The sequence below is a fragment of the Anoplolepis gracilipes genome, chromosome 4 (assembly GCF_047496725.1).
Source record: "Anoplolepis gracilipes chromosome 4, ASM4749672v1, whole genome shotgun sequence".
NCBI lineage: Eukaryota > Metazoa > Arthropoda > Insecta > Hymenoptera > Formicidae > Anoplolepis > Anoplolepis gracilipes.
This window is the reverse complement of record NC_132973.1, coordinates 15,804,787-15,822,583: the sequence shown is the minus strand read 5'-3', so window position 1 is coordinate 15,822,583 and position 17,797 is coordinate 15,804,787. Positions and strand designations below refer to the sequence as shown.

Sequence of the window (17,797 nt, the reverse complement as noted above, 5' to 3'; positions counted from 1 at the left end):
AAACTGATAACGGGAAGGAATTTTACAATACCGATGTGCAACGGCTTATACGGAAACATAACATTAATCACTATTCCACATATTCGGTATTGAAGGCGTCTGTCGTCGAGTGATTCAATCGCACGCTGAAGAACGACATGTGGAAGATGTTTACGCTGAACGGAACTTACAAGTGGATCGACGCGCTATCCCGACTCGTTGCAGAATATAACGCGCGAAAACATCGCACTATCAATATGAGACCTATCGATGTTACTCCCACGATCGCTGATAGACTTTTAAATACTGTATACAACAGTATAAAAATTGCTGCTCCTGCAAAGTTTAAAGTAGGTGACCTGGTACGCGTTAGCAAATACAAAAAACTTTTCGAAAAGGGTTACACACCAAATTGGACAACCGAGGTGTTTAAGATTGTTAAAGTGCAACATACTAATCCCGTAACATATCTACTCGAGGATTATCGCAAAAAATCTATCGCTGGAGCATTTTACGAGCACGAGTTACATCGCGCGAATTATCCAGATGTGTATCTCGTGGAGAAAGTACTGCGCAGGAGGGGTGACGAGGTTTACGTGAAATGGTTGGGATTTGATAGCTCGCACAATTCTTGGGTACATAAGGATCATGTAATTTAATTTTATAAGAAATACAATGTATTCAATATAAAAAATATATGAAATATTGGAAATATACAAAATCTTTATTAATACATCCTTTCTAATAGTCATTACAATATATAAAATATGAAATATACATACAAGAAAAAAAAAATCACACACATTATATTTTATAAAGATATCTTATAATGTCCCCACGGTAACGTATCAATAGTTGTAGGTACGATATACCGCTTGTCGTCGTACGGACTTAGAGCAATTTTTGTTTCGCGAATGGTGTATACCTTGTGTAATTTTGATCTTATACACGATTGACTACGCGTTATTTCAATCTCTTCGTTCAAACACCGCGTGTAATCGTCAAACGTTATCGTTCTCGCAACAACGTTACTCTTGACGCCTTTTACCTTTTTCGTATCCTTCTTACCATCCACGCGCAACGCATACATTTTTGCTCTAAGCCCGACAAATTCAGTCATTATGGTACCGTTGTTTTCATCCTTCATTAGACCCGGTACCTTTTTATTCACGAGCGGTATACCGCACGCATTGTCTGTCGCATAGTCGCTCGTATCAAATCTGCTGATGTCGCATTTCATATTCTCGTACACATCGTCGCACTCAATGTGATATATAAGACTATCCGTATCAGTGTACATGACTTTGCATCTCTCCCGATACATTGGTACCATATAATCGTGGTGAAATTCGTACAAACATGTCTTGGATATATCGAGAATACACATACCTACGTAAATTGGTTTGTAGAATTTCACCTCGAGTTTACGTAATTCTACAGCGATTAGATTTTCCGAAAAAATGCTTCTGCTATGAAAATTTGGTTTTGCAATCAATGTCTCTGCGCCGTACCTTCCGTCCCATTTTGTTAAAAGTTTAACATCTACGCGATTGCGCACATTTTCCATCGTTTTGCCAAACACTGCATTATTCATTAGTTTGTACAAATTTTTTTCAAAATCATTTTTTGCTAGTGTTCTAAATTTTGTGTTGAGTTCTATATAAGTACGGAGCCACGGAGATTGAGTGAATTGTAATATACGATGAATTTTTGTAACACGAAGACCGTGACGTGAACATTGCTGCAGGTTGCGGTAGTGTATCACGTAACGCTTCTTATCGTATACGGTTGCGAGAAGCTTGCCCTCGCGCTTGCCGGGTGGTTTGTCGTGTGTCGGACAAAACGGTAGGTCAGTGTGCGAATCGTGAAGATGCTGCGGATACTCGAGATCGACTTCGAGGATGTAGCCTGTAGACGAATCGAGCGCGATCGATGATACATCAAAATTGGAAACATTATCGACCCACTGAAAATCGGCGTAGGGCAATGGTTGACACATTGCCCATCCGTATAAATTATTAACATCGAAATACATCAAGTACGTTGATGGTTTTGATAAGTCATACGACTGCATGTACTTGTTATTAGCACGCGCGTACCTGTTGGAACATTGACTCAGACCACCGCGTATACCTCGTTCGATAAACATAACCATGTCAATGTCTGTGAGTAATTCAAATATAATTTTCGTATACTTTAACATGGCGTCCCACGTGTAACCGGGAAGAGTATAGTAATACGCGGGGTCGAGCCCATAACTCTTGATACAACTCTCTCGGAAATTTTCAAAAATGTCTGCTAATAACAAAACATCGATTTTTAAATACAGATCGCTATATTCGCCTAGCGTTCGAATGGAGAATCGCTTCCACACAATCTCAGCGTGCGCGTAATCGCTCTCAGATACTGTGTTACCTGTCAAGGAACTGTAAAATGATTCTCGTGATGGTAAACACGCATCTTGCAATTTATCTACGCAGTCAATGTACTCGTACGGGAAGACACCTTTTCTTGTTAATAAATTGAAATCTTCGGCGGATAAATTTTTATATTCCGATTGTAAAATTTTGAGTTTATCCTTGTTCAGAAAAGACGCCAATTTGTCGAGACTTGTTGTGAGAAATTTATATGAATCTATGAAACGTAATTTAATGTGATTTCCCGGTTTGTTTTTCGTACCTTTAACATGTTTTGTAAATGAAATATATTTTTCTTTTGTTATCGGAAGTAAATTGATTCTCCCTTCGAACGCTGTGGCTATTTCCTCGATTATAAAGTGAGAATCATAACCAGATAAATTGTGAAATACTATTGGAATGCAAAAAGATTCTTTGTAATTTAGATTGCAATTTGAATGCGCGGGACCTCTGTACCGCCCGGTCAAATGACAATGATCGCGTACGCGCGTATCATCTTCTACGAATGGTTTCTCACATATATGACACTGAGTCGCACTTCGAAATTCTTTCCATTCATTTTGCGTTAAATTTACCATGGGGACATTGGTTGTTAAAATATTTTCTACATGTTGCGCTAAATTTTTAAGTTCGTCGGTGAACCATGCAACGCAATTGGCTTCGCGACGAGAATGATACGCGGATAACGAATTATCGTACGAGCAATGTACATAATAAGCCATACTAAATACTTGGTGATGTTGATAAAAATTTTCTTCTTCTTTTTTCACCAAAACGCACTCCAGGTCGGCGTACACGACGAAAGGTAGTCGCTCCTTCCTGTTGTAGTTGGTAAATGCGAGCCACTTATCCTTATCGCTCGGTAATCGGATAGCGCAGTCGTTCATCTTTCCACAGTCTACTGTATGTGATTGCAATTTCTCGACCGAGTGAAAATAGTGCATGCATCTGTAAAATAAAAGTTAAAATTTTTATATCCTTGTTTTAAATATTTTTAGACAGTTTTATTAAATATACATACCGATCGCAGATATATTTTTTAGTCTTGTGTTTGCTGAGTTGCATACTAACAAGTCTAGATAGATTCTTGATCCATGCAAAATGTCCGATATCTTGCGCATCTTGCACGTAGAGCAAGTTGATGTGCTTGTCTCTCTTTTGCTCCGTAAGGTGAATAGGGACAATGTTTTCGTTTTCAAAACTGTACACGTTGATTGAAATATCATTATAAATTTCAAATTTTTTAATTTGATTAAGAGTGACTGGAAACTCAATATCTTGGAGATTTAGTACTGTTGTATAATGCGGGTACGATGATTGTCGGTGTGTGCATCTTTCAGCTGGATACAGAGCAGCCACTACCGCCCACGCAAAACATGCATTGTCTTTAGATTGCACGTTAACCACTGCTCGTTTCATTATTATCTTTCGCGATAATTGCACGTAACATCCGGCGCGCATAGGATTATATTTATTTATATTTACAGTCAAATTTAGTATACGCGATAATGCCCATCCGCTATCGCGTTCCTGAAATTCTTCGAGCGATGCAAGGCTCGACGACTCGCCGCTCATACCACTCGCGTAAATCGGATGTATGTAAGAGTTCACAGTTTCTCGTATTGATTGATTTATTGGCATGCTTATCGCCCGCCACAAACTCGCCGTTAAACACTGTATTCACTTTCACACTGTTATGTTTTTGCATAACGTCTCGCACGTGCTCGAGCACAATGTCACTCGCATCTTCCAAAAATTGACGAGGTTCGATGTGATTATAATTTATAACCGCACCAGTCAAGATGCGGCTCTCAAACGCCGTATCAATCTCTCGCCATATGAGTCTCTCCGAGTTATTTTCACTACTATAATCACCACCACTGGGTATAAACTGTCTCTGCAATCGAGTTTTTGCACCCTCGAGTCGCGCAATTCTTGTCACCAAAGATTGTCTATTTCCGATTGAGAGTCGCGGACGCTTGACACGGCTGCGTTCTTCAAGCTCTTCGATAAACTCCTCGCAATGCTGCAGCCATCCAAAATATTCACCCAATGTGGTGACTTGTTGGGAACGCTCCAACAAGTCGCGTTCTTTCTGCTGCACGTTTTCCATTTTTTCTCTCTCTATTTTTGTGTGCAAACATAACACATATTACGCGACATTATTATATAAATAAAATTATTATAGTAATAAAATTTGACAGCTACTGCACCATCGCATATCCACTTCATCGGGCGATGTAACTTTATGTCTCCGTATTTCGTATATTAATCCGATGTCATCTCGAAAGGTGTCCATACACGAAGCACAGAGAGCTAGAGCACCACCCGTTGAATAATAAAAGTGTATGGCGCAAATCTTACGTTGATTTTGCGCACGGAGTTGTTCATTTTCTACTACGTTGTCGTCAAAATCGGTATTACTGCAATCACTAATATAATTACTATCGTCCGACAACGCATGCTTTTCGTCTGACGACTCGTCTATTATCGCTTCGAAATTAATATTTTCCATTTATTCACTATTCACTGTCACTAACAATTCTAATGCCTGACAGTAACCACTCAAATTTTTTTTTTGTTTTTCCACAGTTTCCTCTATGCCCTTTCAAATTGTACTATGGTTTGACGGGGCTCTCATTCTTCTTATATTTCGCCTAATGCTGTCTTAACACATCCTACCGAACGTCAACGCTTTTGCATCTATAAAAACGTTCCGACATGTTCGTCACAGCGTCGGCCAAATTTTTTTTTTTTTTTTTCCATAATGGCGCTGATGCGTTGCAGTTCTTTCCCTAAAAATTATGGAAGATATTTTGCTCCAGTTTTATGGGAGATTTTCCGCAAGGGTACAAAGCTGCCGAACGTCGGCGCTTAAAATCTCTTTTTTCCATAATATTCTAATGGTCATAAAATGATTATAAAAAATTAGAAAAAAAAAAAGAAAAAAAACACTTTTATGGTTTCTAAAATGTCCCCCGACTATAAATAAACTACAAAGATAAACATCTTGCAGTTGCAGTTCTTTTCCTAAAAATTATGGAAGATATTTTGCTCCAGTTTTATGGGAGATTTTCCGCAAGGGTACAAAGCTGCCGAACGTCGACGTTTAAAATCTCTTTTTTCATAATATTCTAATGGTCATAAAATGATCATAAAACTAGAAAAAAAAAACAGTTTTATGACTTCTAAAATACTCCCCCCCCCCGGCTATAAAATCAACTGCAAAGATAAACATCTACTTTCGAACGTGTGTAGGACCCTTCCCCCCCCCCCCTTTCCCTAACAGACCCCACGCGCCTCTCAGATACCCCCGTCCCCGCACTCCCCTCAGCGCCCCATGGCTTAGAATCCCCACTATAACACTACTGCCGGGAGCATCGCCGTTGGCCACACCCGCCGCACCTCCCCCGAGGAAGTCAGCGACCGAGGCCGCGTATTCCTCGAGGTCAGCGAGCGAGGCAACGTCTCCGGCCCGCCGCATCAGCACGTCCCGCACGACCAGTCGTGCCCGCCTGTACTGCCTCGCGGCAGCAGCAGGGGTCGGTAGGTCAGCGGGCCGCTGACCCGTCGGGCCGGGAGCGCGCCGCGGACCTCGGCGGTGCTCCCCGCCCCCGTTTAGGGCTCGACTCGGCGGTGTCGTCTCACTCGCTCCCGCGCCGCCGGCTACGGTTGCTCCCCGCCGACGGCCCATGACACCGCGGACGCTCGCGAACCCACTCGGATGTCCGGCTGCTCCGTCTTCAATACGCCGTTGACCCGGCGCTCCTCCCGCGTTGATCCCCCGGGATGCGACGATCGCGGCGAGCCCCGCTGGAACGCTTGCAACGGACCGAACACTGGTCCGCTCCAGCACCACCGAGCACGGTCGAATCACTCTCTCAAAGTCATTTATGTTCGCCGGCGTTATCGGCGAGACGGGCGACTGCCGCGGCCCCGCCGCCGCCGGGCTGACACTCTGCACGGAGTCGTCGCTCCGCCGACGCCTCGCTCTTCTTCCTAGGCTCGTCCTCCATCCCTCTGGGTCTCCCTCCTCCCCCGATGTCCTTGGGGATGCTCCTCGGTGCACCTCGTCCGGCGTCCTCATGTCCCGGCGCATCCGCACGTCGACCTCACACGGTGACACCTCCAGGATGGTCGGTAGGGGGGAGGGACGGAGCGGCGTGCTCCTTCTCCCCGCGGTGTACCCCGTGGACATCACGGGGGACCCGCATGTAGTGGTTGTCACCGTGTTGGTCGACAACGTGGCGGGCATCGACGTCGCGGGCATCTCCGATGCTGGTGGAAGTTGAGGAGACACCGCGCCGCACACGCAGATGGTCGGCGATGCGGCGGGGCTCCTCTGGGAGGGCGGGGTCCCGCGCTGCAGGGGCGACGTCCTCACCGGCCCCAGTGCCCTCCCTGTGCTCCGCGACGTCGATAGCGCGGCGCTCAGATTCCGCACCGCGGTGCCGGCGGAGATGGTCGTCGCCGGCCGCGCCTCCGGGTTCCTCCTGGTAGACGTCGTCCTACCCGGACGCGCCCGCGGTGCCGCCCTGGCCGATGACCTGGCCAGGGACCTCGTCTCCCGCGCGGTCTTCTCGACCGACACGCTGGACGCCCGAGTCCTGCTCCTCGTCGTGGGTCCTGCCTGGATGGTGGTTGGCGGTATTTTCTCGGGCGTCCTCCTCCGTGTGCCCCCCCCGCCGCCGAAGGATGGTGAAAAATCGGCGGCGGCTCCTGGTGACCTCCTGGGGGGCACGCGTGTCGGTCTGGTAGCGCCGCTCTTCTCGAGAGGCACGCTCTGCGATCTCCGACTCCTGGACGACCCCGCCGTGCTGGTGGTGGTCGGCGGGGTCACGGAGGGCCTCCTGGTGGTCGTCGGCCCTCCCCCCGATGACGTAGGAGTCGGAATTCGCGCCTCTCTGGACGCGGGAGACGGACGCTTCCTATTGGTTGCGCCGCGCTGCGATGAAGATCCGCCTTGAGGTTGCGGATGCGCCTTAATCGTGCCGGCGGCGGCCGCGCGTGGCGCGGCGCTCGCGGTGCACGTAACGGCGGCCGTCCTTCCCGTCAATGTTGTTGTGCGCGTGGTGTTTGCGGCGGCCGACGACGATGGTGGGTTTGTCGTCGGCCCCGCTGCAGTGACGGCCGCGTAGGAGGGAGATCTCCTCGTTGGCGCCGATGTGGTCGTGGCTGGTGGTGTTGCCCGTGAACTCACTCCTGTCGTTGTTTGTGCAGGTGTCGGCGCCGATGCGGAGAACGTGAGCCTGGGTTGCCGCGAAGATGACGCTCGGCTTCGCGACGGAGCTCCAGCGGCAGACGTCGACGGCGGGGCAGCGCCCATCGCCCTTGGACGCACACCCAAAGAAAATGGCCCGCCGGCAGTATTACTAGTGTGTGCGCCATCCGCGTCGCGACCCGCCGCAGCGGGGACACCGTGACTTTTTTCAAAGTGCATCTTAACAGATTTGAGGGGATATCTCCCTTGCCCCATGTATTCGCACATGGAGCATTTGTATGTCACGGTGTCCCCGGCATGATATTTCTTTTGGTGCTTAATTAAATGCGGCGGGTCGCTGAATTCGCCGCGTGACTTCGCGACGCCGTCAGCGGTCATCCAGCAGCGCGGGCAATGCACCCGGGCGGGCACTGGATGCTCGATGACGACGACGCGGGCGTCCTGTGACATTCTAGATTATAGATTAGAGTAAATAAGAACAAATATATGTATGCAAGCGATTCTGTGCGAGACTCGTGTGGGTATGTAAATGTGTAAATAGCTGCGTGTATATGTAAATGTGAAGTAGTGATTAATTATTTGCGTGGATGTGAATATACATTTGAGTTACTGCTGCAAGTGGATGAATGCAAGTATATTTGAGTGACCAATCGAATAATAAATGTGTAAAAGATTGTATATAAAGGAAACTGTGTGTGTACCACTCAACGATGGACATAAGGTTATATAAAAGTCGTCAGAAGTATGTAAAAATTATAGAGATTAGATATTAAAGAGTATAAGTACCTTCAATAACAGATGTAAAACACTGCATACACCACCAGCATCAAAATTGAGATAAATCAGTTAGATGAAGTAAAATATACACGCAGCGTTGAGTCTATCAATGTGAAGTTATAGCGTTTAAGAATCTATGACAGTTTTAAGTTAAAAATAAGTAAATTGAATGAATATGAATATGCGAGTGACTGTATATATAGTATAAATAGATAGATATAGTAGGAAAGAATAAGAGTTATAATTATAATTATAATAATAAATATGTTAATATAAAAAAGTGTGTATATATAATCAGACTGCAGCGATAATCAGAGCGATGACTAGAATTGTATAAATTAATATGTATGTACAGTTTAGAAAGTAATAAATAAGTAACTATAGCTAAATGGATATATACAATTCAGAAATAAATAGCCATAAATAGATAGATATAATTAGATACTCACAATTAAGGAAGTGAGTAATTATGACTGTGTCTATGTGCACATACAGTAAGAAAAAGAATAAAAATAGTAAATAGCTGCCAGTTGGTATATATATACAATTGAAAATAAATAAATGATTCATAAATAGATATATATATATACAGATTAATTTTAAGTTATAATTATAAGGGAATGGAATCAATAAATGGCCGTCATAGATACCATGTAGAAATAGATACATACATCTATTCAACAAAGATGTCAATACCCACAGCGTTGAATCTCTCAATTAGGATTTATAGTATTTAAGTACCTTATGACAGTTGCAATTACAATAAATAAGTAAAATAATCAGGAATATATGAATGGCTGTTTGTGTAATATTGATAAATAAGTATAGGTGAAATAGAATAAGGATATAATTATAAAAGTGAATATGTCAATGTAAAAGTGTGTATATGCAGTCAAATTGCAGCGAAGACCAAAGCGATGACTAACTATGTATGAATTTATATGTATGTACAACTTACAGATAAATAAATGAATAAATATAGGTAAATGAGTATATACAATTCCGGAATAAATAGAAATAAATAGTAATAAATAAATAAATATAATTAGATATATACAATTAATAGAATAAATAATTCTGAATATTTATGTGTACATACAATTGGAGACAATAAGAAGTGATAGCTGCAAGTTAATACATATACAATTAAGACTGATATTAAATAAGTAAATAAATAGTTAGCAACTAAGTAGATAAATATAAATACAGATTAATTTTTATTTATAATTATGAGGGAATAGGATAATAAATAAATGTCACAGGTAACATATAAGGGCATACATATATTTATTCAACACAAATGTCAATGTCACATGCGCGGCGTGCGACAATAACAGTGTCAAGGCTGTGACACGTGGAGGCAGCGCGCGGCGGGCCGGATGACAGACCCGCTAATTGCACTAAATGACCTTTATTTAATTAGTATACTTAATTAATCGACGCGCACTGCACCCACGTGCCACTGAGCTGTCACAACACCGCGCAATTACCTTAACAGGACGCCCGTCAAACGCAGACGACGCACACTCGCTCGCAAAGGGCAATCCCGCTGTTTTTTAATAAATAAATAAATTAATTATGCGGATCGCCTCTCGGCCGGACACTCGCGACGCACTCACACTCCCGGGTTAAAAAAGACTTATCAATTAATAAAAATTACTCCGGCTACGCCCCCCGAGCTAAGTTTTTCCGCGAAAAGGGCGCGCGATCACCCGGGGATTCAGAAAACCGCCAATCAATGAAACCGGGCGCGCGGCCAGGGGTCAGGGCCTAATAAGCCTGTACTTAAAGATGTTAACTAATAATAATAATTATGTTTTAATTGGCTTATTAGGCCGCTCCTGACGGTACTGCAATGTCAGGTCGACCCGCGGCAGAGTCGGAGCAAGCTCCGGTCACCCGCCCGGTTCCAAAAATCAGTTTAATATTCTGAATCCCCTATGGGGATTGTATCAGATATTAAGCTGATAAGAACAGATAAAAACCATTTTATTTTCAGTTAATGTTCCCCGGGAGGGCGAACCCCCCCGGGGTGAAATACAATATAAAAGCGGCTCTAGCCGCGCGCAAATCTTAATTAATATATGGGCGGGGGACAATAACCCCCCCCCGCCAGTGGGCAACGCTATGAGGCGGTAGGGGAGGGCCAGCCTCCCCCAGAGCGCGAGTACATTTAGATATTATATTAATATTGCCCCGGTTCGCAGGCCGGGGCAATTCATATAATACATATCACAGCATTTCGCTCCCGGGCCTATCACAGTCGCAAGTCAAAAGATAAAAAGGCCCGGGAGCGCGCACGCGGTTTAAAAAAATTATTAAAAAAGAAATTAGTCAATTACGACTCATTCACACTCGCTTAAAATACAATATTATTATACGCGATATTCACTCTCGGAACATATAGGCCCACACAGCATGCAATAGCAAGCAAATAAATATAAAAATAAAAGTAGACAATTAAGATAGTTGTGGGCAGGACAGATACGCAATAATTTACGCGACATTCACACTCGGAATACACATCCCAGGTAGCACTGTTCATTTTATAAACGTTTTCTAAACGTATCTAATACGAAAAGATGCGTTTAGAAAACGTTATAAAACGTTTATAAAACGAACATGTGCTACTTGGGATCGTATTAAAAAATAAAAATAAAAATAACTATATAATAAATAAATAAATAAATAAATAAATAAATAATCTAAATTAGGCAACACTGCCGTTTCTGCCGGCGGGCCAACGCCGGCGAACCGCTCGGGAGGGTGTCGCGAGCACCCCATCACCAGAGGGACGGGAAGGAGCGGCGTACTGGCGCACGCCGGACACGTGTTCCACGTAAACGTCCCGCGACCAGCGAATGGTATCCGAGACAACGAGGCGGCGCAGCATAGAGGCGTACGCACTGCCAATATGCAACGTCCGCAGCACCGCCTCGTTGGCCGGATCCCACGAGCCGAGGGAGCCGACGACGAAGGCCGTCACGACGACACGGTACCCTTCGCGCTGGAGCGCTTCCGCCAAGGGCGAGTACTTGGCAATTTTCCTCGCCCTGGCCTCCTCAAACGACCTCCAGCGGTTTTCAAAGGGCACCGTGATGTCGCAAATGACGACACACTTGGAGGGCTCGTGCCTGATCACGAGATCAGGTCGTAGCTCCCCAAGTTCCCCGTCGACCCCCCCGACCCGCTGGTTTACCCGTTTTTCACCGGGCATACGGCAAGCCTTACGGAGCCTGTGCAGCACGGCGTCGTGCCTCAGCTGAATGGCGGCAGAATGGACCCCACAGTGGTTGATAACGTGGGGAAGGGTCTCGGCCGCCAACCCGCATCGCCGACATCTTCGGTCCGCCTCCCCCCAGCGACGAGCGCCGTTTAGGGGGAGGACGTCCAGGCGCGCGCGGTGGATAAAGCGCCAGTCGGCGAAGCGGGTGAAGCTGCCGCCGCGGACGAAGTGATTGCTCACCCCAGCCCGCGACGACACCTCGAACACCTTCCCCTGGTCCGGTTTGGCCAAAAGCGTTGACGCGTAAAATGCCGCCACCGCTGAGCGCAGACGGGTCACCACCTGGGCACGAGCACCAGGTGGGACTTTTACCGTGTCCCCTATGGGCGTACCCCTGCACTCCACGACCAACTCCTCGGTCGGCCCGCTCCATCGCCACCGAAGAGACAACCTTTCGGACTGCCTCCGGGCGGCGTTCCGAGCCCTCGACCACAGGGAGCGCTCCCCTCCGTCGCGAAGCCTCCCCTCGAGCGAACCCGAGAGGAAGGCAGCTAAATCTTCGCCCGATGGCGGGCCCCCAATACGCCTGGCCACAACTCCCCGCAGAGACGCCCACGCGAGCCCCCTGACCGTCTCGTCGCCAGCCGTAAGCATACGGAAGGCGTGCGCGACGGACAGGACGTCCGCGAGGTCAGACATCGGAAGTAGCCCACAACCCCCCCGTTTGGGAGGGAGGTAGACCACTTCCGCGCTGGCCCTCTGCGGGAGGTTGAGCCAGGCCTTGGCAACCCGCCGGATCTCCAAGTCTACGGTTTTGAGGGGGCGTTTCTCCACTGCGGCTCCCCGCAGCAGAAAGTCGACGCGTGGCAGGATGTTAGTAGCCAGTGTCTCTATCTTCTGCCACGGGGCGAGGAGAGCGCGGTCAACCGCCCGAAGATCCTCCAGGAGGCCTCCGATGGTGACATATGGAGTCTGGTCGACCGAGAAGCCGGTCGGGACTCCGAGATGAAAGTAAGGCTCGCCGTCTGCCAGGTGACGAACGGGCTGCCCCTGGATCTCGAAGGTCGTCGGTAGGACCCTGCCGACCACTCCTGCACCGATGTGCAGGGTGGCGCATTTCGCAGGGTTGAACCGCAACCCCACCGACGATGCTTCGAGCTCCGCGACGGCGAGAAGCCGCCGCATTCCCTCGGGCGTTTCAGCGACAAGGGCTATGTCGTCCGCGTACGCGAAGGTGTTAAAGCGATAGCCCAGTAGATCGAACCCCGCATCGACATCGGTGACTGCGCGCAGTACCGAGTCGATAGCGAGGTCAAATACTACCGGGCTAAGCGGACACCCCTGTCGCACGCCCGAGCGAATCGGGACAGGCGCGGTGTAGCCCTCGGCAGTTCGCACCCGCGTGGAGCACCCGTCATACATGGAGTTCCATATATTGACGAGGCCCCCCGGCACGCCGGAGCGAATGAGCGCGCGGCGGATCGTCGCATGCGGGATCGAGCCAAACGCGTTGGAAAGATCCAGCCATGCGACGACCGCCTGCCGCCGAGTCCGCCGGGCATCAGTCAGGATTTCCTGCAGGACGAAGTTATGCTCGTAGCACCCCTCGTCCCTTAGGAATCCCTTCTGCGCCCGGCTAAGTTTGTTGTTACTGACCGCCCAGTCGGTCAGACGATCAGCGACGAGCGCGGCGTAAAGTTTGGGGACCGTATCACCCAGCGCGAGAGGACGCCAGTTCTCTAACATTTCCCGGTTGCCTTTTTTATACACCAACACTGTGTTGGAGGTCTTCCAGGACGCGGGAACTGCCTCGAGCCGCTGACAGATGTTAAATAGAGCGGTGAGGAGTCGCGCGCCCGGATCCGATTCGCGGAGGTCCTTATAGCTGATACCGTCGGGACCCGGCGCAGAGTTATTCATACGCCGGAGCCGACGGTCAACTATTCGCTCCGCGAACGGATCGAGCAGGCGCGCGGCCTCCTCAACGGCCAAGGGGTCAGCGCACTCCACGACTTCGTCGTCGACGCTGCCCATAGGTTCCCCTCCGCGATATAGGTCCTCGAAGTACGCCTGGACCCGCTCCTTCGGCACTTGGCAGAATTCTGCGGGCCCCTGCAGCACCTCTCGGACCGCACGACGTCGGTTCACCCGGTACAGCGCCTGTAGACGAGTCGCTTCGCGCACCCAGTCTCCGCGTCCTTCTCCCGACTGCGAGGGACCGGCCGGTGCCGGCCCCCTTCGATTTCTGGCGTCGTCTCTCGCTGGGGCGGCCCCCCCGCCCCGCCGCCCCCGCGCCTCACGCGACCGACCCGGACGGTCACGGGCGCCGGGAGCACCGCCGCTGGCCACCCCCGCCGCACCTCCCCCGAGGAAGTCAGCGACCAAGGCCGCGTATTCCTCGAGGTCAGCGAGCGAGGCAACGTCCCCGGCCCGCCGTGTCAGCACGTCCCGCACGACCAGTCGTGCCCCCCTGTACTGCCTCGCGGCAGCAGCAGGGGTCGGTAGGTCGGCGGGCCGCCGACCCGTCGGGCCGGGAGCGCGCCGCGGACCTCGGCGGTGCTCCCCGCCCCCGCTTAGGGCTCGACTCGGCGGTGTCATCTCACTCGCTCCCGCGCCGCCGGCTACGGTTGCTCCCCGCCGACGGCCCATGACACCGCGGACGCTCGCGGACCCACTCGGATGTCCTGCTGCTCCGTCTTCAATACGCCGATGACCCGGTGCTCCTCCCGCGTTGATCCTCCGGGATGCGACGATCGCGGCGAGCCCCGCTGGAACGCTCGCAACGGACCGAACACTGGTCCGCTCCAGCACCACCGAGCACGGTCGAATCAAGTTCAAAGCGTCACTTTCACTTATGTTCGCCGGCGTCATGGGCGAGACGGGCGACTGCCGCGGCCCCGCCGCCGCCGGGCTGACACTTTGTACGGAGTCGTCGCTCCGCCGACGCCCCGCTCTTCTTCCCAGGCTCGTCCTCCATCCCTCTGGGTCTCCCTCCTCCCCCGATGTCCTTGGGGATGCTCCTCGGTGCACCTCGTCCGGCGTCCTCATGTCCCGGCGCATCCGCACGTCGACCTCACACGGTGACACCTCCAGGATGGTCGGGAGGGGGGAGGGACGGAGCGGCGTGCTCCTTCTCCCCGCGGTATACCCCGTGGACATCACGGGGGACCCGCATGTAGTGGTTGTCACCGTGTTGGTCGACAACGTGGCGGGCATCGACGTCGCGGGCATCTCCGATGTCTGTGGAGGTTGAGGAGACACCGCGCCGCACACGCAGATGGTCGGCGATGCGGCGGGGCTCCTCTGGGAGGGCGGGGTCCCGCGCTGCAGGGGCGACGTCCTCGCCGGCCCCTGTGCCCTCCCAATGCTCCGCGACGTCGATAGCGCGGCGCTTAGATTCCGCACCGCGGTGCCGGCGGAGGTGGTCGTCACCGGCCGCGCCTCCGGGTTTCTCCTGGTAGACGTCGTCCTACCCGGTGGCGCCCGCGGTGCCGCCCTGGCCGATGACCTGGCCAGGGACCTCGTCTCCCGCGCGGTCTTCTCGACCGACACGCTGGACGCCCGAGTCCTGCTCCTTGTGGTGGGTCCTGCCTGGATGGTGGTTGGCGGTGTTTTCTCGGGTGTCCTCCTTCGTGTGCCCCCCCCGCCGCCGAAGGATGGTGAAAAGTCGGCGGCGGCTCCTGGTGACCTCCTGGGGGGCACGCGTGTCGGTCTGGTAGCGCCGCTCTTCTCGAGAGGCACGCTCTGCGATCTCCGACTCCTGGACGTCCCCGCCGTGCTGGTGGTGGTCGGCGGGGTCACGGAGGGCCTCCTGGTGGTCGCCGGCCCTCCCCCCGATGACGTGGGAGTCGGAATTCGCGCCTCTCTGGACGCGGGAGACGGACGCTTCCTATTGGCTGCGCCGCGCTGTGCTGTGGATCCGCCTTGAGGTTGCGGATGCGCCTTTATTGCGCCGGCGGCGGCCGCGCGTGGCGCGGCGCTCGCGGTGCACGTAATGGCGGCCGTCCTTCCTGTCAACGTTGGTGTTGTTGTGCGCGTGGTGTTTGCGGCGGCCGACGACGATGGTGGGTTTGTCGTCGGCCCCGCTGCAGTGACGGCCGCGTAGGAGGGAGATCTCCTCGTTGGCGCCGATGTGGTCGTGGCTGGTGGTGTTGCCCGTGAACTCACTCCTGTCGTTGTTTGTGCAGGTGTCGGCGCCGATGCGGAGAACGTGAGACTGGGTTGCCGCGAGGATGACGCTCGGCTTCGCGACGAAGCTCCAGCGGCAGACGTCGACGGCGGGGCAGCGCCCATCGCCCTTGGACGCGCACCCGAAGAAGATGGCCCGCCGGCAGTATTGTTAGTGTGTGCGTCATCCGCGTTGCGACCCGCCGCAGCGGGAACACCGTGACTTTTTTCAAAATGCGATTTAACCGATTTGAGGGGATATCTCCCTTGCCCCATGTATTCGCACATGGAGCATTTGTATGTCACGGTGTCCCCCGCATGATATTTCTTTTGGTGCTTGATTAAGTGCGGCGGGTCGCTAAATTCGCCGCGTGACTTCGCGACGCCGTCAGCGGTCATCCAGCAGCGCGGGCAATGCACCCGGGCGGGCACTGGATACTCGATGACGACGACGCGGGCGTTCTGTGACATTGTGTTTTATTGTTTAGAGTAGATAAGAACAAATATGTATATGCAATCGATTTTATTGAAAGACTCGTGTGAATGCGTGGATAGCTGTGTGTATGTTGTGTGCAATTAGTTTTAAGTGAATAATTATATGGTTGGATGCGAGAATGTGTATATACTGTTTAGGTATTGCTGCGAGTAGATGAATATCAATATGTATGTGTATGTATATAGTTTAAGAGTAAATATGTAGGTGAATGTTTCGGTCAATATGCAGTGATAGATATATAAGTATGAAAAATGTGCAAAGTTACAAAAATCTATGTAATTAGGTTATATGCACCCTTTAAAGACAAACGTCAACCATTGTATATACCGTCAGCATTAGAATTGAAATAAATACGTAGGATACTATTGAATATACACACAGCGTTGAGTCTATCGATTAGAATTTATAACGTTTAAGTATCTATGACAGTTTTAGGTTAAAAATAACTAAGTTGAATAAATCAGAATATGTGAGTGACTGTATATATAGAGTTAATAAATATGTTCAAGTGTAAAGAATGGAAATATAATTGTATTAGCAAATATATCAATATAAGAATGTGTACATACAATCAAGTTGCAGCGAGGAGCAGAGCGATGACTAAATTTATAAAGATTAATATATATGTACAATTTGAAATGAAGTAGATAAATAAACATAAATAAATATAAATAAATGAGTATATACAATTCAGTCATAAATAAGGAATAAGTCAATAAGTGTAATTAAGTATATACAATTAGGAAAATTAATAATTATGAATGTATATGTACATAAAGTAGGAAAAGAATAAGAAAGATAGCTGCAAGATAATATATATGTACCACTAAGAGTAAATAGATAATTAATAAGTAAATATAATGTTGGATATATCTATGTATAAATGTGCATATATGACCAAATTGCAGCGATGAGCAATGCGATGACTAGCTATGTGTAGATTAATATGTATGTACAATTTAAAGTGAAATAAATAAATAAATATAGATAAATGGGTATATATAGTACAGAAATAAATAAAAATAAGTAAATAAATATAATTAAATATAATTAAATATATACAAATGCGAAAATAAATAAATTATGAATATATATGTACATACAGTAGGAAAGAGATTGAGAATAAATAGCTGCAAGTTAATACATATATACAATTAAGAGTAATAAGTAGATAGATAATTAATAAATAAATAAATAAATAAATATATATACAGATTTAAACCTAATTATGATTACAAAGGAATGGGGTCAATAAATAACTGTCATAGGTAGGATATAGAAAAATATACATATATATTTATTCAAAAACTATCAATGTCACATGCGCGGTGTGTGACAATAACAATGTCAACGCTGTGACACGTGGAGGCAGCGCGCGGCGGGCCGGATGACAGGCCCGCTAATTGCACTAATGACTTTATTTAATTAGTATTATTAATTAATCAACGCGCACTGCACCCACGTGCCACTGAGCTGTCACAACACCGCGCAACTACCTTTACAGGACGCCTGTC

At 48.9% G+C, this 17,797-nt stretch overlaps 1 protein-coding gene and 1 pseudogene across 1 annotated transcript; both read right to left on the bottom strand.

The window, feature by feature from the left end:
* Positions 1 to 70: 70 nt before the first annotated feature.
* LOC140664548 (uncharacterized) lies at positions 71 to 6,666 on the bottom strand. Its single transcript, XM_072889722.1, has 3 exons — positions 5,688 to 6,666; positions 1,167 to 2,613; positions 71 to 125 (listed from the first exon to the last, which is right to left on the bottom strand). Exons 1-3 carry the CDS (start codon positions 6,664 to 6,666, stop codon positions 71 to 73), a joined length of 2,481 nt encoding a protein of 826 aa, XP_072745823.1.
* A 3,553-nt stretch (positions 6,667 to 10,219) lies between these two features.
* On the bottom strand, positions 10,220 to 10,397 carry LOC140665501 (U2 spliceosomal RNA; annotated as a pseudogene).
* Between the last annotated feature and the right edge of the window lie 7,400 nt (positions 10,398 to 17,797).